Here is a 21,663-nt window from a genome sequence, read left to right on the forward strand (position 1 = left end):
ACCGTGGCTCGGTGGGTATCACTGTCGCCTCACAGCAAGAAGGTCCTGGGTTTGATCTGTGTGGAGTCTGCATGTTCTCCCCGTTTCTGCGTGGGTTTCCCCTGGGAGCTTCGGTTTCCTCCCATTGTCTATAAACATGCAGTCAGGTTAACTGGAGACACTGAATTGCCATATAGGTGAATGGGTGTGTGTGTGTGTGTGTGTCTTGCCTGCGATGGACTGGTGTTACTGTGTGTCTTGCGCCAATTGAAAAGCTGGAATCGGCTCCAGCACCCCCCATGCGACCCTTATTGGATAAGCCGTTAAGAAAGTGAGTCAGTGAGTGATGCAGTAATGCACCCCAGACATGATGCCAATCCATCATGTGGCCTTAACTATACCCAGTCATGTCTGTAAATAGACACCTGACCAACCAATAGCATCACCCTGGACCCCAGCAATTGTTGGCCAAAGTAATTCACTGCTGCCTGACCCTGATAAATGTCTGTTCTCAGCAGTTTTGTACTGGTATTAATTACAGTATACAGTTTGGTAACAGGTAGCCTGTGATATAATGCAACAGGGTCAATATGCACCCATCAGGCATAACTTTATGGCCACCTTCCTAATATTGTGTTGGTCCCCCTTTTGCTGCCCCATATGCAACAAACTGTGATGCACTGTGTATTCTGACACCTTTCTATCAGAATCAGCATTAACTTCTTCAGCAATCTGAGTTACAGTAGCTCGTCTGTTGGATCGGACCACACGGGCCAGCCTTCGCTCCCCACGTGCATCAATGAGCCTTGGCTGCCCATGACCCTGTCGCCGGTTTACCACTGTTCCTTCCTTGGACCACTTTTCATAGATACTGACCACTGCAGTCAGGGAACACCCCACAAGAGCTGCAGTTTTGGAGATGCTCTGACCCTTGTCAAACTCACACACATTTTTCACATCACATCAACTTTGAGGATAAAATGTTCACTCGCTGCCTAATATATCCCACCCACTAACAGGTGCCGTGATGAAGAGATAATCAGTGTTATTAACTTTACCTGTCAGTTGTCATAATGTTATGCCTGGCCAGTGTATGACAACGCATATCCACAAGGCATTTCATGTACTAATGCTACTAGAAGTACTAATGCTACTAAATGTATATATGTATAATTGTGTGTTTATATATAGATTTTAATGCAGTATATTGCAGTATAGCACAAAATAGCATAAACATAAAACAATATTTGCATAAATGCACTTTGGTTCTAACAGGTTTTAGCAGATTTGTGTTCTTTGACTGTTGTTTTCCTAAACTTGAGAAATGAAATGTTCACTATAGAAGCACTTCTGTAAGTCGCTCTGGATAAGAGCGTCTGCTAAATGCTGAAAATGTAAATGTAAATGTAAATGGTTTGTCCATCATTAATTAGATCTAGTCAAGTCAAGTCAACTTTATTTATATAGCACTTTTTACAGTAGATATTGTCTCAAAGCAACTTTACAGAATCCAGGACCAACAGACCAAAACCCCTGTTGAGCAAGCCAAGGGTGACAGTGGCAAGGAAAAACTCCCTTAAAATTACAGAAAGAAACCTTCTAGGCACTCTTCTAGAGCCCCTGACATTAGTCATAATGTTTCCAAACGTCAGGTTTTTAAAGAGTATTATGACTATTTTATGTTTTACCACTGCTTTATCCTGGTCAGTGTCAAGGTGGGTCTGGTTTCTCTGGAATCATTGGGTGCTATGCAGTAACACATCCCAGGCAGGATAGCAATCGATCGAGAGACCTGGGACATTTATCCCCCACCTCCCTTCTTCCTCGACATATAGCCGGTCATGTCTGTTTTAGGCACCCAACTGGCCAGTAGCACCGCTGAGGATTTGTACGCCTCTTTGTCTGCTTGTTTTACTGTCCAGACTAGTTTAGACCAGATTCTCCATGCTGAACATGTTTGGATTAGGAATGTGGATACTGTGTGATCTTTAAGCATGTTGAAGATCCGCAGGTTTTTTTTAATATTCTCAACTGCCTTTGGCTTGCAGGCAGAAGCGGGACGACCTTATGAAGGCTCAGGTGGATGATCTGCGGAATCAGCTGAAGGCCAAGGACGGGATTATTCAAAGTCTGGAAGAGGAAATGAAGACGCTTTGGTGTCTCGGTGCTGCGTCGGGACAGAATAAGGTACAGCTGCTACACCGTACATACCTCTCTAATAAATGGGGGCCAGGTTGAGGCTCAGTAGAGGAGCCGTCACTCGCTGCGTGCGCTGGAAGCCGCGCATGTGTTACGTATTACACAACGCCAGCTGCATGTAACGAATTACAAACACTGCGAGCGCCAAAGTTTGGAGCTGAAACGTGTCGAGCCAAAGTGTTTTACTGCTTCCCACACCTCCTTATGAAGTGTCACCAAATTAAACCCCACCGCTGGTTTATTGTCCGCGCCCCGTGTGGGTACAAATTAATAGTTGTGGTAAAAACCTCACAAACTGTTTTCAAACATCACAACATAAACCTCTTCATAAAATCTACAGAATCAAGGTGGGTTCTTTTATTATTTATTTTTATTTTATTTTTTTTCCACATTTCAGATATAATTGTGCGCTTGCGTGTGGGTACCGTCTCAGGGCAGGAAAGTGCTGGAGGAGGCGGGTAGACCTGGTATATCACAGGAGCGAATACATACGCTCAGTAAACAGTCAAGTGTGGAAGAACACAAAGTTCTTCAGGTTTCTTATATAAAACCATGCACCACCCACTGCGTGTGGGTCAAAGTAGAATATGTATACACTTGGGATGTGTGGAAAAGCTAACAGTCTGGTCACGATTAGCACGCAGTGTAAAGAAGTGGTTTGCCAAAATAGAGCTATATTTTTTAATAAAGGATCTTATTGAATTGGCTGAATTTAACAGATTAAAAAAGCTAAACAATATGAAATGTGACATGAATTAAAATGGACCAATCATTCATTGTGCTTTAAAATGTATGTAATTAAAATTTACAGCATGTGTGTGTGGGAACATACTTTTTAATTAATCAATTTAATCAAGGGTTTGAATCTCTGTACAGACATGATTGACTATTGTAAGTTAGATTAAGAATAATGCCTTTATTTGTCATATGTACATACTGTACACTGATCAGCCATAACATTAAAACCACCTCCTTGTTTCTACACTCACTGTCCACTTTATCAGCTCCACTTACCATATAGGAGCACTTTGTAGTTCTACAATTACTGACTGTAGTCTATATATTTCTCTGCATGCTCTGCAGGACTCTCCCAGGACCACCACAGAGCAGGTATTATTTGGGTGGTTGATCATTCTCAGCACTGCAGTATGTGTTGTGCTGGTATGAGTGGATCGGACACAGCAGCGCTGATGACGTTTTTAAACACCTCACCGTCACTGCTGGACTGAGAATAGTCCACCAACCAAAAATATACAGCCAACAGCACCTCGTAGGCAGCTTCATGTGACCACTGATGAAGGTCTAGAAGATGACCAACTCAAACAGCAGCAATAGATGAGCGATCATCTCCGACTTTACATCTACAAGGAGGACCAACTAGGTAGGAGTGTCTAACAGAGTGGACAATGAGTGGACACGGTATTTTAAAACTCCAGCAGTGCTGCCGTGTCTGATCCACTCATACCAGCACAACACACACTAACACACCACCACCATGTCAGTGTCACTGCACTGCTGAGAATGATCCACCACCTAAATAATACCTACTTTATAGGGGTCCTGTGGGGGTCCTGACCATTGAAGAACAGCATGAAAGGGGGCTAACAAAGCATGCAAAGATGACAGTGAGTGTAGAAACAAGGAGGTGGTTTTAATGTTATGGCTGATCGGTGTATACACATGTACAGTACAATGATTTTCAAGGGCCCAAAAGTGGCAAACAATCTTTCAACTGATAGCCCAAAGCTCTACCCACTAGTTACCCCTGTCCCAAGTTGCACTTGTCAGTACACGCTCATTGCCGGCCCCATACTAGATAAAGATAGGGCTGCGTCAGGAAGGGCACCCAGCACAAAAATAATGGCAAGTTTTGTATTCAGACTAGATCCGCTGTGGCAACCCCTAAACGGAAGCTTTATATACTTTTTAAATTAAGGTTAAAGCATAGTAAATACAAACATTTCAGAATTGCTCTAGTAATTGGCACTAATTAAAAGCAAGTAGGCACCATGTCCATTCCGCCATACAAAAGCTTACATTTCATTGAGTCGTATCCTTTACTTTAAGGCACAAGGTCAGGCAACTTTTAGCAGGTGGGTTTGATCTTTTTATCAGAACCGTAGCTTGTTTTAGTTAGTATATTAACAGCCATTGTTCACCTATAATAAATCAGGACATACCAAATGCTACCACTATGTGTTGAGGTGCTTTACCTAGACCCATTGCTATCACTAATATTAAAATAATGTTTTCCTTTTAACATTTAAAAGAACATTCTGTCCTGTTTCAGTATAACTCTGCAAAAGGCAAGGTTCACAAATCAAGGCCATAATCACTTAAAATACTTGGGGGGGGGGATCACCCCTACAATACAGTAGGTCCTCAACCTAAGTCGGAACACACCTACATAAACACCTACATCACTCACATGGAGCACATACAACGCCGTTTTCCTCGTATAGCGCCGCGTGACGACGTATTCGTCCGCTCCGCTCGCCAACTAGTTCCCGCACGAACTTTGTTTTTATGTTGCAAACGCTGTACATTGGAATGATGGAACAAGACTTTCTTAATAAATGTATGGGAGATGGCGACGTAACCACGAAACGCCGTACGTCGAGTCCGCCGTAACCCGAGGACTTACTGTATTCAGATATGCTTAAAATGCCCCCCTCAATATACCAATGTAAAGATTATGAATTAACATATTCCGCTCACTAGCTTTGTGTAATGTCAGGATTCGTCAGTGTTCCAGTTCCAGTCCCCCCCAGCTCAGTAGATTTGGTCCTCCCCAGTGTTTAATTCATGGTTACAAGCTGAACAGTTTCAGAAAGGTTGGAAAGCGGTGATTTTTTTATTTTATTTTCAACCTTCATTCACCTGATAGAAGTTCAAAGAAATGACTTTTAATGTTTTGACTGGCCGACTTGATTGTACAGTATTTTGTAAAAATAAACAGTTTTTTGTTTGATGCCTGTAACCCAGTCAAAATAAAGGCACAGGTGCAAAATAAAAGCGAAAAATGTATATAGTATGTGAGGTAACGTGTTTTAAAACAGTCTGCAATAAGCAGGTGAATTGGTAAGAAGTGAAGGGATCATGATTGGGTGTAAAATGGTTTTTCACCATTTATCGTACAAAATATTGTAAAACATATTCAAGGAATATTCCAGGGAAATCTGGAAAGGGCACGACTGGAAACCACTGTGCATGGTAGCATTACATGAAAAAACCTTATGCTAGCATATAACAGAGATGGGGACTCGAGTAAGTCGACTCGCAAAAAAATTACTCGTAAACAACAAGAGTCCCTAGAGTCAGCATGTGTGTTGTTATGTGTGACAATTATATATATATATATGTAATTATATATAAAAATTTAGCGATGAAGCGTAGTGATGAAGCGTAGTGATGAAGCGTCGCTCCCTACCCCCTACACAGTTTAAAGTTCACTCCATTTGAACATTTTCGTTACCTTTGGATTGGAATCTCACTTAAAATAGTGGAATACCCTACATAGTGCACTTCACAGGAACAACTGGGGTGAATGGAACGCTCCTACAGAATTGGCGCTAATGGTTGAAAGAGCGCTTTTGGAACCAATCAGACCTTCTGATTTCAATTTTGAGTAAGAAATGCTGTTATTTGCATTTATTCAGTTTGCGACACACAGATGATGCGTCAGTGAAAAGCTTGTTTGGCTTTCTAACGAGTTCGAGTTTTACTTCACAACCAGGAAAAGTTTGAAGGTTTTTAATTATGAGCACATTTACAAAATAACGGATTATATTCCTAATGGGCGACACGTTATAAATTTAATAGCATCTGGAAGAACATAAGCTAAGGTAAGCAGTGGTTATGATTTTTGTTGCTGTGTTTTGGATTTTGGCCGCTGTCATGATTTATCGAGCGCTTTTGTTTTGCGTTGAAAACAAAACGTATCAGTTTAAGCTTTTAACTGGTACCTTCTTGTTACGGAAATTACATTTATTTGCACAATGACTAGGAAAGTAAAGGCACTAAGTAAAACGGCAAAATACACTCGCTAATCTGTTGTTGTTTTTTTATCTGAACTTACATATTATTTGTTTATTTCTACGCTACATTTCCAAAATATGTTTTGTGTATATTATATTGACTTGTGACTTGACCTGGACTCTAGCGTAAACACTTGTGACTTGACTCGGACTCGTATTTTGTGACTTGTGAACATCTCTGCCATATAAGTGTGGAAAACTTCAGAAAAACCATCGTCACTTAACATAGTGGTTCTCAACCGGGGTCCCATTGCATTTTATTGAAAATTAAAAATAATTACACATGACGGCACAGGAAAATCAATAGGCTATCGGCATATGGGAGATTTCTTGTGATGTCATCTAGATCTATTTTAAACTGCCTATAGCCTACCTTGGGTCTTTGAGAATGGACATGTATTTGATTTGTCCACAAAAGTGCAAAGGTCAACAAACCATATCAGTTGTTAATGCAGATCCCGCTGAAGTAGACCGAAGTGAGGGAGCGCTTTACCACCAGAAGTAAACCCACATCAGCCAAAATAATAATAAAAACAAAACAAGAAAATGTACCTTCATCAAGAATGAAGAAAACAATACCTTTTGTTATCATTGCTGAAAACGTAAGAATATCATAACACGGGTCATGTGGGTTCTAGAATTGGAATTTGTTTTAAAACAGAGGGATCTAAGAGAAGGAAGGTTGCAAACCCCTGAAACTGGGAAAACATCCAAGTTCTGTAGAGAGCTCTGCAAACGTCCTCATTGTCATATTTGTGGCTCATGTCTAGTTCACACTACATGATTTTTGCCCTGATTTTTGCTCGTTGCCAGGTCGCAGCCAGATGTGCAAGCTTAGAGGAAAATCGACGTTCGCTCGGGGCTCGAAAAAAATATATAGCATGCTTAAACATCTGGACCTGTCAGCGACTCCAAATCCTGCAGCGTGAAAAGTCTTATGATCAGGTTCTGAATGGCAGTGAGTGCGTTGTCAAGCTACAGCCAATGAGAACGCAACATATAGAGTGATGGGAAACCCGGGGGACTATAAATCAGTCGGACAGGGGCATAATATAGTTTCTATCAGAATACATACATTTACTTTTTCAGCATTTAGCAGACGCTTTTATCCAAAGCGACTTAGAGTTCAGACAGTATTCAATCTAAGCAATTGAGGGTTAAGGGCCTTGCTCAAGGGCCCAACAGTGGCAACCTGGTAGTAATGGGGTTTGAACCGGCAACCTTCTGATTACCAGTCCAGTACCTTAACCACTAGGCTACAACTGCCCTATACATAGGCACACACACAAGCTTTACAGTATTTGTGACCTTATTGTCCACGCCAGACAACAGAACGTAGCCAAATCCTCATCTTCACCCAGATTCTTTAATTTTTCCTTGCGTTTTCACTGCATATCAGCTATGACTGCTCGCTTCTTGTTGATTTGCATTTTTAATATTTTCTTTATGCATTTTCTCCCCTTTTTCTCCCTTTTTAGCGTATCCAAATTGCCCGTTGCATCGTGCTTCCTCTCCACCAATGCCGATCCCTGCTCTGATTGAGGAGAACGAAGCTAACCCACGCCCCCTCCGACACGTGAGCAGCATGCCGTATGCATTTTATCACCCGTTTTTTGACGAGTGCAGTGCAGCTCAGCGTTGCGTACTGAGAGACACACCCTGAGAGCACTCCTTTCTCATCTCTGTGCAGGCGCCATCAATCAGCCAGCAGAGGTCGTAATTGCACCAGTCATGGGAGAGAGACCCCATCCGACTTAGTCCCGCCCATATCTGAACAACAGGCCAATCGTTGTTCATGTGGATGCTCAGCCTTAGCCGGTAGGCGGAGCCAAGATTCGATACGACGTATTCGAGGTCCCAGCTCTGGTTCCAGCGTGTGTTTTTACCGCTGCGCCACCTGAGCGGCTGTTTTTGTGACAGAACATAGTCTGTGATTCCTCCTGGTGATAAATCGTGTAATGTGTGACCCTCCATCGCCCATCAATCGTGTAGTGTGAAAACCACGACTTAAAGACTCAAGTCGTGTAGCGTGAACTGAGCATTAGCCTAACGGATGCTGTCAACCATTCCTATTTTTAAGCACAGAAAAGTCACTGGCTCTGGTCAGTCATCATCGCTGATGAGTAATTGCTGCTTATGTTTTCCGCAGTAGGCCGCCTAACTAGCGAGATCGGGTTCATGATGGAACCATCACCTGCACAGTATAAACAAGACACGAAGCACTTCTGCTTCCTCTAATTCTATTTTAGTGTTCTGGTTCTGACGCATAGCCTTTAACTGAGCCTGGCTTTATCTCTGCATTTTTAAAGGCCAGCAGATAAACATTTTAATGTTGCCTCGAGCAAATAATGAGCCCAAAAAGAATGGAATAATGGAGGTGAATAAAAGCAGTGCATCATTCATGCGACTTTCTCTGACCTCATCAATAGCACTATTCATAGCTTTAAGTAATACACACGTAGAGGAGGTACGTACACCACAACGGCCTGCTGCAATTAATTTAAAGCAAAGATAATGACACAAATCATTTATACGCTTTTCAATTTTTTTTTCTTCTCATTTTATTTTCCATTAACCTCTCATCCTGGTCAGGGACACAGTGGGGAAACACTGGGCAGTAATACCCTGGAAAGGACACCAGTCCATTTCTCTTTTCCCCCCAGACAAAGCCATTAAAAATACTTAAAAACGTAAATTCTCAATTTTTACATGCCACTGCTAAATGATATTTAAATGAAGCCGGAGCCCTTCATTTCCTCAACGTGAACTCCAGTTCTAAGCGGGAACGGGGGCGGTGTGAGCAGCGTTATTGAATATCAGTGGTGATAAACTGTACAGAGAGAAGAAATTGATTTGGGTTCTCAGGGGGATGATCTGATCTCTTAGGATCTAGACTGAGTGCTGTGTCACAGAACCAAAAAAAATAGGGCTGTCGTTAATTGCGTTAATTAACGCGTTGAAATTTTAACCGTGATTAAAAAAATTAATAGAGAATAAAAAATTTTAATCAAACGATTTTTCTTGAGCTATATTTGTGCCTTTTTAAACATACGTCACCGTGGTCATTTGTGCTGCTTTAACACAGCAACATTGTGTTTATACTGTATAACAGGGCTTTTTCCAGTTTGCGGTCATGTGTTACAAATTACTTTATGGCGCACGGTGGCTAAGTGGGTAGCACTGTCGCCTCACAGCAAGAAGGTCCTGGGTTCGATCCCCAGGTGGGGCAGTCTGGGTCCTTTCTGTGTGGAGTTTGCATGTTCTCTCAGTGTGCACGTGGGTTTCCTCCGGCTGCTCCGGTTTCCTCCCACAGTCCAAGGACGTGCAAGTGAGGTGAATTGGAGACACTAAGTTGTCCATGACTGTGTTTGACATAACCTTGTGAACTGATGAACCTTGTGTATCGAGTAACCACCGTTCCTGTCATGAATGTAACCAAAGAGTGTGAAACATGACGTTAAAATCCTAATAAACAAACAAACAAACAAATTACTCTAACTGCTGCTACATATTGCAAAATGTAGGGTTGTTTCAAATAATCATTTTTGTTTTCAAAAAGCGTGATAAATCATCACTAGACAAAATTACAGTTATTGATTGACGCTTTAAGATCATCTTTGGTCAGATCACCTTGTCTCGTCAGGCGTCTGCGTGCACAAATACGCGTTACAGGCAAAATGAGCTCAGACTCAGTCTAACTCTATTTCAGATGAATTTGAATGGAAGGTCTATGGACTGTACACGTTGTGGGAACATTACAAACACTGGTGTTAAATGGATCGCAAGGGACTGTAGACACTTTAACATAGTTAACGATGTGGGTCTACATGAAGTTATACGTGTTGCATCTAGAAATGGTTCATTGTAGTATTCTGGGGGGGAGGCATACACCCCAGGGCCCCAGTGCACCGTAGTTACGTCCCTGCTATATAGGCATTGGCTGGCTTTCTAAAGATAATTTAGGTTTAATTATTTTTATTAGTAAACATGTTCTTGCAATAAAAATGTGCATAACTGTTTAAATTTTGCAGTCGATTAATCACAATTAATTTGGTTCTTTAATCACGATTAATCTTGATTAAAAATTTTAATCGTGTGACAGCCCTAAAAAAACTAAGTATAAAACTAAGTAATTATTTACTTCATTTACTTCACTTCACCCGTTTATTCTGGTCAGGGTGGTGGCAGAGTAATATAAATTAATAACAAAAAATAACGTGTTGGCATCCACCAAAAATCTATTTATGCCATTCATCATAAGGGCAGCTGACAGACTGCATGCACAGACCTGAGAAGACGTCTCACAAGACATTAAGCTATGTCTGTGGTAATTTGTGCCTATTCAGTCATCAGCGTTTACGTAGCTGGACACTGATGTTGGTCAAGAAAGCCTTAATTAATGTTCCAGTTTAATCCAAAGCTACTTAGTAGGGCTATGTGCAGGACACTGGACTTTCTTTAAACCTTCATTTAGAATTCCTTTGTGTCTTTATTGATCATGCTTGCATAAGGGGATAGTCATGCTGGAAACAGACTTCTCTTTATATCATTGATTTATCACACCTGTTAACAACTGTTGTGGCTGAAACACATGAATTAAAAAAAGATGTTCAAGAAGTGATGTCCAAATACTTTTGTCCATTTAGTGTGAGAAGACATGAGATGAGATCAATACCAAACAGCCAACATTCTATTAAACTGATTATCTTAATTGTATGTTAAGCCATGTCCTAAAAAACACAGTGGGTCCAGTTTGTAATGGGTTTAGTTTCTTTGGAGTCACTGGGCACAGTGCAGTAACACACCCTGGACAGGATGCCAATTCATTGCAGGTCCTAAGGCAATCCCCCCACCATTACCCCCAAGACATAGCCAATCAGCGAGTCTGATTGCCTGATGCTAACCCACGCCCCCTCCGACATGTGGGCAGCATGCCGTATGCGTCTTATCACCTACACTCTGACAAGTGCAGTGCAGCTCAGCGTTGTGTACAGAGAGACACCCACCATTACCCCCAAGACATAGCCAATCATGTCTGTATGTATGTAGATGTATGTAGATGCCAGAGCATCCCTCTATCCCAGCGATAGGGGGCTGGTGTCATTTACCACTGTGCCACCTAAGCACGCCCTACATTTTACCGTAAGGCAGTATTAGTGATTTCCATAAAGAGTTAAGTTAAAGGAATAACCAGAATCCCTTACATTCACTATGTGGACATCTAACCTGTTAATATGGAGTTGGCCTTCATCAGTTTCCAGACTGAATTCTGTGGGAATTTGTGCACATTTATGCAATAGACCTATAAGGTCTTTTCTTTTTAACGTCACTTACAACTGACTGGAACAGTTCTGGAACTTTTATTAGATCAATTTTACTTTCAATTTATGTACAGTGGTACCTTGAAACTCGACATCAGTTGGTTCTGGGAGTGGCGTGGAGTTTAAAAGGCGTTGAGTTTAAAGGTATTTTTTCCTATAAGGATGTATGGGAAACCTGTTAATGTGTTCCATGGTCCCGTGGACTTGCATATATTTTAGGCTAATGTAAAAGAATGGGGTTGTTTTTGGCACTTATACACAAAAAATAACACACATTTAATATAAAAATTGTACTAAAACAACGAGCGAGGAATTTCATTAGTGGTGAGAACCTATGAGCAGTGATAATTAAGAGAGGTTTAGTGTTCCTATGTAGTTTTTTTTTTAATACAGTAAGTCAGGTTAGGCTTTTATTTAACGATAAGCATTTTAGACTCTCTTGGAAAAGCTGATTCTTACAATTTCTCAGCACCTTGAGCTGCAACACAAGTTTAAAAGTGAAACAGTGAAGAAAATCTACCTAAACACAGATACATGTGGAAGCTTTCAGAGTGGATTTGATGATTATCCCACACAAATGCAGATTTGTCTCATATTCACACTTTGATGTTTTACTGCACCACTCAAGCCAAGCTCTGAGCAAAGTGGCAGTCGCACACATGTTGAATTTAAAAAAGTTTAAGGGTACACATTTCAAAGATTTCAAGTTTAGGGGACGTTGAGTTATAAGGTACCACTGTATTTTTACACATAATTTGTCTGCAATTCTCTTTTTATATATGTGTTCTACTCCCTTCAAAGCCATACTAATCATATTCAAAAAACAAGGTTTTACTTTTCCAGCACTTTTAATCCATACTTTACTATTACGTAACATTTCAAATGTGACGTCTTCTCACAGGTTTTATCCCCGCGTCGTGTCGCGAACCTACACAGCCCCGACCTTTTTTTTTTTTTTGATTATGCATTTTTTCCCCCTTTTTCTTCCTTTTAGCGTGTCCAATTGCTCGATTGCGTCACGCTTCCTCTCCACCAATGCCGATCCCTGCTCTGATTGAGGAGAACGAAGCTAACCCACACCCCCCTCCGACACGTGGGCAGCATGCCGTATGCATCTTATCACCTACACTTTGAGGACTGCAGTTCAGCTCAGCGTTGTGTACGGAGAGACACACCCTGAGGGCACTCTTTTCTCATCTCCGCGCAGACGCCATCAATCAGCCAGCCAGCATGAGAGAGAGACCCCATAGACCCCATTAGTCCCGCTCAAATCTAAACAACAGGCCAATCGTTGTTCATGTGGCCGCTCAGCCACATGAACATCAGATGTATTCGAGATCCCAGGTCTGGTTCCAGCGTGTGTTTTTACCGCTACCTGAGCGGCACAGCCCTAACTGAACGTCGCACCAGATTCGCCTCATCCGTTAATACTAATAAGGTCAACTCTTCGAACGGATGAGTTTTGTTCTCCCTCGTGTGCCCGAACGGCAATAAAAATTTAAAAAATGCATTAAAAACAAATTTGACAGCCGCGGGGTTCAAACCAATTGCGTGCCTTGTTCTGCAACGATCCCCGGTGACGTTCGTCCACTTTACGATGGCCTGGTGCTTCTCTCGTACGATGAAGGTGATATTTCCTCACTTATTGTGTGCAGCCTATTAAAAATTAAGCAGAGCCAAAACAAACAAGGCAGTCGGACTCTTCTAAGTTCAAATCCCCAGATGAAATCACGCCCGATTGTGCCTGCACATAGCAGCGTTGCCGGATTGTCCAAATTAATCACTGAAGTATTGATTGGAAAGTGGTAGCGCTGCCACATGTCTGCATATTAATATGAAAGGCCTGTCTTGCCCTGCGTGTTTAATTTCTTCATATCTTCATAATTGATTAATGTCCCTTTGTAAAATGGGGATGAATAATTTATAAGTCCGATAGCCTTCGGCTAATGAGAAAATGCTTAATTTGGCCGAACGCGGCCGCGTGTTATAAGAATCTCATTCTCCGGCGCTGTTGATACATTAAATATATCCACTCCAACAGCTCCGTGGAGTGCGACTCACGCTGGCACAAGCTGGCACCCTGATAATTATGCTAAAATGGTATAATGATAATGAAAGATTGAAGAGATCTTGTTGAGAGAAAGCACCTGATTGTTCGCATCTGCTGCGTTGAGTTGATGAATGCGTGCTAATTCCCTCTCCTCTCAGTGCCAGTCTGGCTCATTGAGCCTTATTGAAAACGTGCCAGCTACAACACCGAGCAAATTGAATAAACAGCACTTATGCTTAACAAGGGGAATAATTAAATATGCAAATACACCCCCCAATAATATCATTAACCCTGGCAATGCATCAGGGACTCTTCAGACGGGCGCGTAAGTGTCGGGATCAAAGCGGCCCGCGCTGTTCGCATCCGTTGGAAGTTCGCCAACAGCACGTCTCACGTCTGCTTTTATGCCGCGCTTAAATGAATGCGCGATGGTGCTAATTACTCTCTGTTTTGTTACCTCTGTGAGTCTCGTAACGAGGTGCGAATAGCAAAATTAGCCTCGGAGATCAGTGCTAATGAAATACCGTATTAACCAGAATTATGATTTATAGCCTATGTCTTCTTCAGAGGAAGTGAAACTGTTGACACTAAGGGCGCATTCACATGAGAAGCGTCTGTGCCGTCGTTTTCTATGGAGTGTGGCACTTTTGCCACGTTGGATTCGTGATTTTTTTTACCTGATTGATCTTTGACCCAGTTTGCCGCTGACCTTTTCAAAGAGCCTCCAATAAGACAAACTGTTTGATATGACCTAGTAAAAGCGACTCGAGTTGTACGAACTACGCTTAACTTAAGTTATTATACTAAACAATAAATGAGGAATTTCAGTAGTAGAGAGAACTTATGAGTAGTAATAATTAACAGAAGTTTAGTGTTCCTTTGTCGTTCATTTAATACATCGTCACATTAAGCTTTTTTTTTTAATAAGCATTTTTGACTCTGTCGGAAAAGCTGATTCTCACAGTTTCTCAGCACCCCGAAACAGTGAGGAACATCCAGCTAAACACAGATACATGTGGAGCTTTCAGAGTTGATTTGACGGTTATTCCACACAAACAGGGGGGCAGGTGCACTGAGGACTACATTAAAACCACCTCCTTGTTGCTACACTCACTGTCCATTTTATCAGCTCCACTTACCATATAGAAGCACTTTTTAGTTCTACAATTACTGACTGTAGACCATCTGTTTATCTGCATGCTTTGTTAGCCTGCTTTCACCCTGTTCTTCAATAGTCAGGACCCCCACAGGACCACTACAGAGCAGGTATTATTTAGGTGGATCATTCTCAGCACTGCAGTGACACTGACATGGTGGTGGTGTGTTAGTGTGTGTTGTTCTGGTATGAGTGGATAAAACACAGCAGCGCTGATGGACTTTTTAAACACCTTGCTGTCACTGCTGGACTGAGAATAGTCCACCAACCAAAAATATCCAGCCAACAGCGCCCCATGGGCAGCGTCCTTTGACCACTGATGGTCTAGAAGATGACCAACTCAAACAGCAGCAATAGATGACCGATCGTCTCTGACTTTATGTCTACAAGGTGAACCAACTATGTAGGAGTGTCTAATAGAGTGGACAGTGAGTGGACACCAGCACAACATACAGCACAACACATACTAACACACCACCACCATGTCAGTGTCACTGCAGTGCTGAGAATTATCCACCACCTAAATAATACCTGCTCTGTAGTGATCCTGTGGGGGTCCTGACCATTGAAGAACTACAAAGTGCTTCTATATGGTAAGTGGAGCTGATAAAATGGACAGTGAGTGTAGAAACAGGGGGGTGGTTTTAATGTTATGGCTGATCGGTGTATATACTGTATATATTTTTTATTTATTGATTTTTTTGCACTGGGGCCCATGAGCTCCTAGTTACGCCACTGCACACAAATGCAGATTCGTCTCATATTTGCACTTTGATGACTTTTTACCGCACCGCTCAAGCCGAGCACTGAGCAAAGCAGCAACTTGCGTGGAGGCTCATGTGGAGCCAAGCGCAAAATGCTTCTCATGTGAATGCAGCAGCCTAAGGCTGTTTTTACTCTCTGGTTCACTGGAATGTGTGAAAGCGTCCAGGTTCTGTGTTCGAATGTACTCTTAAAAAAAGGGGTCTGGGGTTCACTTCATGAGAGCTTCTGTTATACTGAGGGCAGAAATGAAACAACGTGATTGGCTGAACTTGTAACTTTCAATGGTACTAATTGTAATCTACACCGACCAGGCATAACATTATGACCACTGGGAAGAAGGCAAGTGTGAAGCTTTGGGCGATGTACTGCTGGGAAAAGCTTGGGTCCTGCCATCCATGTGGATGTTACTTTGACACGTACCACCTACCTAAGCATTGTTGCAGACCATGTACACCCTTTCATGGTAACGGTATTCCCTGATGGCTGTGGCCTCTTTCAGCAGGATGATGCGCCCTGCCACAAACCAAAAGATGGTTCAGGAATGGTTTGAGGAGCACAGCAACGAGTTTGAGGTGTTGAATTGGCCTCCAAATTGCCCAGATCTTAATCCAATCGAGCATCTGTGATGTTGGATGTGCTGGACAAACAAGTCCGATCCACGGAGGCCCCGCCTCACAACTTACAGAAGTTAAAGGATCTGCTGCTGACATCTTGGTGCCAGATACCACAGCACACCTTCAGGGGTCTAATGGAGTTCATGCCTCGATGGGTCAGGGCTGTTTTGGAGGCAAGGGGGTTCAAAAAAATATTAGGAAGGTAGTCATAATGTTATGCCTGATTGATGTATTTAGTACAATAGTTTGTGGTTTGGGACAGTGTTTCTTCCTCCAACGTGCTCATACACAGACTTATCGAGATGGAAAAGGATTGTAAGTGCACCCATAACCCCATCACGTTCAGTTTCCGATTTGGTGGAATATTCACAGACTCTCACACGCCCCCCTAAGCGAGCAGCCAGGCACTTCTTTTCACCTGCTAGAGATGGAGTCCTACAGAGAGCTCCCGCATACAGGAAGCATGCTATGCTTCCACAGCAGTTTCCTTTCCCTCAAGTATCTGCCTTAAACAGCCAGCAGAGGTCGGATTTGCAGCAACATTGAGGAACCCTCCCTCAGACACAGCAAACTGAGCCAAGTTGATAGCAAAGCAGGGATTTAAACACAAGAGCTTGAGATCTCAGCAGTGGCAGGCTAGCACATTAGAACACTGCTTCTGTCAAGTGCCCAAGTCCTAATTTTCTATTATTTTTATTATTTATTCGTGTATTTTTTAATTGAGATGTTTTATTTTGCTATGTGTTGATTTGTACTCTACCAGGCTGTGGTAAAAAGGTGCAACACATGACAGACGTTCAGTGCTTTGTAACTGTGCCACCTTGCATCCCCCCGCCCCAAGAGGGGCGCAGATGCCCTTTTCAGCGCGAGCCGTGCAGAAGTGCTGCTCTCATGTTTGTTAAGAGCTCTAATGTGCGCAACAGGGAAAGCTAATTTGTATTTGCATCTAAATAGGGCCGATAATTCTCATCAAGCGCAAACCTGATTGAACAAGCATTGTGTCTCTCTGCAGGGGCAAAGATTCACCTAATATGTTTATCTTATTAGCGAGCACCGTCGTTAGCTACTGTTTGTGATGACAAATTTTAATGCTGGATTAAAGTACTCGAGGGTTTTTTAACAAACTTTATTTATTACGTCATTTTGTGTGTGAAGAAAATTATATTAGAACTTTTAACATATCTGGAGGGAAAAAAAAACATGTAATCCGATCGGATACTGTTGCTTAATGTAAATAACACTTAATGTAACTAACACATAATGTAAATAACACAATGTAAATAACACTTAATGTAAATAACACATAATGTAAATAACACTTAATGTAAATAACACAATATAAATAACACAATATAAATAACACATGTAAATAACACAATGTAAATAACACATAATGTAAATAACACTTAATGTAAATAACACATAATGTAAATAACACATAATGTAAATACACATAATGTAAATAACACTTAATGTAAATAACACTTAATGTAAATAACATATACTGTATATAACATTTATTGTAAATAACACTTAATGTAAATAACACAATGTAAATAACACTTAATGTAAATAACACTTAATGTAAATAACACTTAATGTAAATAACACATAATGTAAATAACACTTAATGTAAATAACACAACGTAAATAACACTTAATGTAAATAACACATAATGTAAATAACACTTAATGTAAATAACACTATGTAAATACACATAATGTAAATACACAATGTAAATACACATAATGTAAATACACAATGTAAATAACACAATGTAAAGAACATTTAATGTAAATAAAACATAATGTAAATAACACATAATGTAAATAACACATTATGTAAATAACACTTAATGTAAATAACACAATGTAAATAACACAAAATGTAAATAACACAATGTAAATAGAACATAATATAAATAACGCAATGTAAATAACACATTATGTAAATAACACTTAATGTAACATATAATGTTAACTTACATTAACACATAATATAAATAACACATAATGTAAATTAAACAAAATGTAAATAACACAATGTAAATAACACATTATGCAAATAACACAATGTAAATTACACAAAATGTAAATAACACAATGCAAATAAAACAATGTAAATAACACTTAATGTAAATAACACCATGTAAATAACACTTAATGTAAATAACACATAATGTAAATAACACTTAATGCAAATACAATGTAAATACACATAATGTAAATAACACAATGTAAATAACAATGTAAATAACACTTAATGTAAATAACACTTAATGTAAATAACATTTAATGTAAATAACACTTAATGTAAATAACACTGTAAATACACAATGTAAATAACACTTAATGTAAATAACATTTAATGTAAACAACACATAATGTAAATAACACATAATGTAAATAACACTTAATGTAAATGACATTTATTGTAAACAACACATAATGTAAATAACACAATGTAAATAACACTTAATGTAAATAACACCTAATGTAAATAACACTTAATGTAAATAACATTTAATGTAAACAACACATAATGTAAATAACACATAATGTAAATAACACTTAATGTAAATAACATTTAATGTAAACAACACAATGTAAATAACACAATGTAAATAACACTTAATGTAAATAAGGCCATTGTTTATGTGTACAGCAAATAACACACAAAGATACGTTCCAACAGAACGCCGTTTATTGCCAGCTCACTCGGCAACTGCCGTAACAAGGTGCATCTTGACGACATAATTAACATGTGCCACTAATCTGCAACAGCCATTCAGAAATTAAAACACACTGACCTACTTAAACTTTTAGCATTTTAAAAGATCATCTACTACTGCCACATTTAAAAACACTGTTTAAACACAATAAAAATCACTTTATAAATGATAAATCGCTCACCTGAGATAAAGAAAACCTATCCTGTCCAGGCTTGGAGATCTCTCCCATCCTCAACCATTAATCCATTAGTGTTATGAAATAAAACAAACCACAGCGTTTCCCGTTTAGCCACAGACGTCCTCTTCAAAATCCAGCAGGGTTTAATAATCTAAAAACGTGACAGAACTTTAACGGAAAATCTGAACTCAGCGTCAATTCTAATTTGTCCATCGCGTTTGATTGACATCCACATCTTCCAATTCTAGACACTTTGGACGACACGCCATAAAGCGAGATGTGTCACATATTTTAAATGTTTGTATGGTGCTGTTAAACAAGCCAAAATGCTGCTAAATGTTCTGTGTGTAAAAGTTCAAATAAAAACAGCAGTTTTGTATAAGTGTGATGTTGTAGGTTCTGTATTTATTCCTTCAGAATATTTGTTTCACAGTCTGAGCATTGTTATTTAGATAGCTAGTTTAACCATGGTGCATTGAGACGTATTATTACTGCTTAGTTGTTTGAGAGGAGAAATGACGGTATTGGATTCGTATCAGTATCGACAGATACTCAGTTTGCAGTTTGCGGTATCAGTATCGGTCAGAGTTTTTTTTTTTTTTTTTTTTTTTTTAAACATGACATTCATACTCGTTGTTCTTGGGTCTGATCTTTACTTCTGGTTAGTGGGTGGCACAGTGGCTCAGTGGGTAGCATGGTCTCCTCACAGCAAGAAGGTCCTGGATTTGATACCCAGGATCGAACGGTCTGGGTCCTTTCTGTGTGGAGTTTGCATGTTCTCCCCATGTCTGCATGGGTTTCCTTTGGGAGCTCCGGTTTCCTCCCACAGTCCAAAGACATGCAAGTGAGGTGAATTGGAGATACTAAATCGTCCATGACTGTGTTTGATATTAAAGACTTAAACTGATGATCTTGTGTAACGAGTAACTGCCTGTCCTATCATGAATGTATCCAAAGTGTAAAAAACATGACGTTAAAATCCTAATAAATAAATAATAAATAAATACATTAAAAAAATTTTTGGAACGTATAATCATTAGTGTTTGATCATTGTTGTTTTGTGATCAGTGGCAGCAGTATCTCAGCCCGCTTCTAAGCAGGTAGCGATTTTTAATCTCATTTCGGTCGGTCATGTCATCTTCATTTCTGGCCACTTTGCATAAGAAGTGTCCATTACGCTCGCTAATGGCAGAGTGTGCTCAGTATTCAGCTGGAGGTCCACGCATTAGACTCTTTAAAAAGCACATCAGCGTGCCCTAACGGGACCACACGGCCATGAGACGATAATTCATCGGATTTGCTGATTCGCCAGTCCTACGCTCTTTACCTGATTGTGGAAAATGATTTAGCCTCTAATTACAATCCGTCTCATCAGAATTGCAAACACGGGTGTCCGGCTAAGTAGAGAGGAAAACAGATTAGGTTTGAATGTTGTCATAGGGGAGATAAAGATGGAGTAGTGTTTGCTGGACTCAGATTAGTCCAAGCGATTGAATATTCAAGTGATCCTGAAAGGGATGTTCGGGTGCTAACCCGGATTGTATCCAAAAAACATAAAACCACGGCTGCCCAAATCACGGCAGAATTAAATGTGCACCTCAACTCTCCTGTTTCCACCAGAACTGTCCGTCGGGAGCTCCACAGGGTCAATATACACAGCCGGGCTGCTATAGCCAAACCTTTGGTCACTCGTGCCAATGCCAAACGTCGGTTTCAATGGTGCAAGGAGCGCAAATCTTGGGCTGTGGACAATGTGAAACATGTATTGTTCTCTGATGAGTCCACCTTTACTGTTTTCCCCACATCCGGGAGAGTTACGGTGTGGAGAAGCCCCAAAGAAGCGTACCACCCAGACTGTTGCATGCCCAGAGTGAAGCATGGGGGTGGATCAGTGATGGTTTGGGCTGCCATATCATGGCATTCCCTTGGCCCAATACTTGTGCTAGATGGGCGCGTCACTGCCAAGGACTACCGAACCATTCTGGAGGACCATGTGCATCCAATGGCGGTGCCGTGTATCAGGATGACAATGCACCAATACACACAGCAAGACTGGTGAAAGATTGGTTTGATGAACATGAAAGTGAAGTTGAACATCTCCCATGGCCTGCACAGTCACCAGATCTAAATATTATTGAGCCACTTTGGGGTGTTTTGGAGAAGCGAGTCAGGAAACGTTTTCCTCCACCAGCATCACGTAGTGACCTGGCCACTATCCTGCAAGAAGAATGGCTTAAAATCCCTCTGACCACTGTGCAGGACTTGTATATGTCATTTTCAAGACAAATTGACGCTGTATTGGCCGCAAAAGGAGGCCCTACACCATACTAATAAATTATTGTGGTCTAAAACCAGGTGTTTCAGTTATTTTGTCCAACCCCTGTATATATATACTGTATATATACTGTATATATGTATATATATATATATATATATATATATATATATGTATATATATATATATATATATATATATATATATATATATATATATAGATATGTATATGTATTTACACTCACTGTCCATTTTATCAGCTCCACTTACCATATAGAAGCACTTTGTAGTTCTACTTCTCTACATACTTTTTCAACCTATTTTCAACCTGTTCTTCAATGGTCAGGACCCTCACAG

The 21,663-nt window shown here is 40.5% G+C and overlaps 1 protein-coding gene across 2 annotated transcripts in view; it reads left to right on the forward strand.

Annotated features, from left to right (window-relative positions):
* LOC134300842 (uncharacterized) overlaps positions 1–21,663 on the forward strand; it is a 291,233-nt gene that overhangs the window by 56,508 nt on the left and 213,062 nt on the right. For both annotated transcript variants that reach the window (XM_062985271.1, XM_062985272.1), the window contains exon 5: positions 2,028–2,166. In XM_062985271.1, coding sequence (XP_062841341.1) covers positions 2,028–2,166 — 139 coding nt within the window. The remainder of the gene's footprint in view (positions 1–2,027; positions 2,167–21,663) is intronic.

The sequence above is a fragment of the Trichomycterus rosablanca genome, chromosome 23 (assembly GCF_030014385.1).
Source record: "Trichomycterus rosablanca isolate fTriRos1 chromosome 23, fTriRos1.hap1, whole genome shotgun sequence".
Lineage (NCBI taxonomy): Eukaryota > Metazoa > Chordata > Actinopteri > Siluriformes > Trichomycteridae > Trichomycterus > Trichomycterus rosablanca.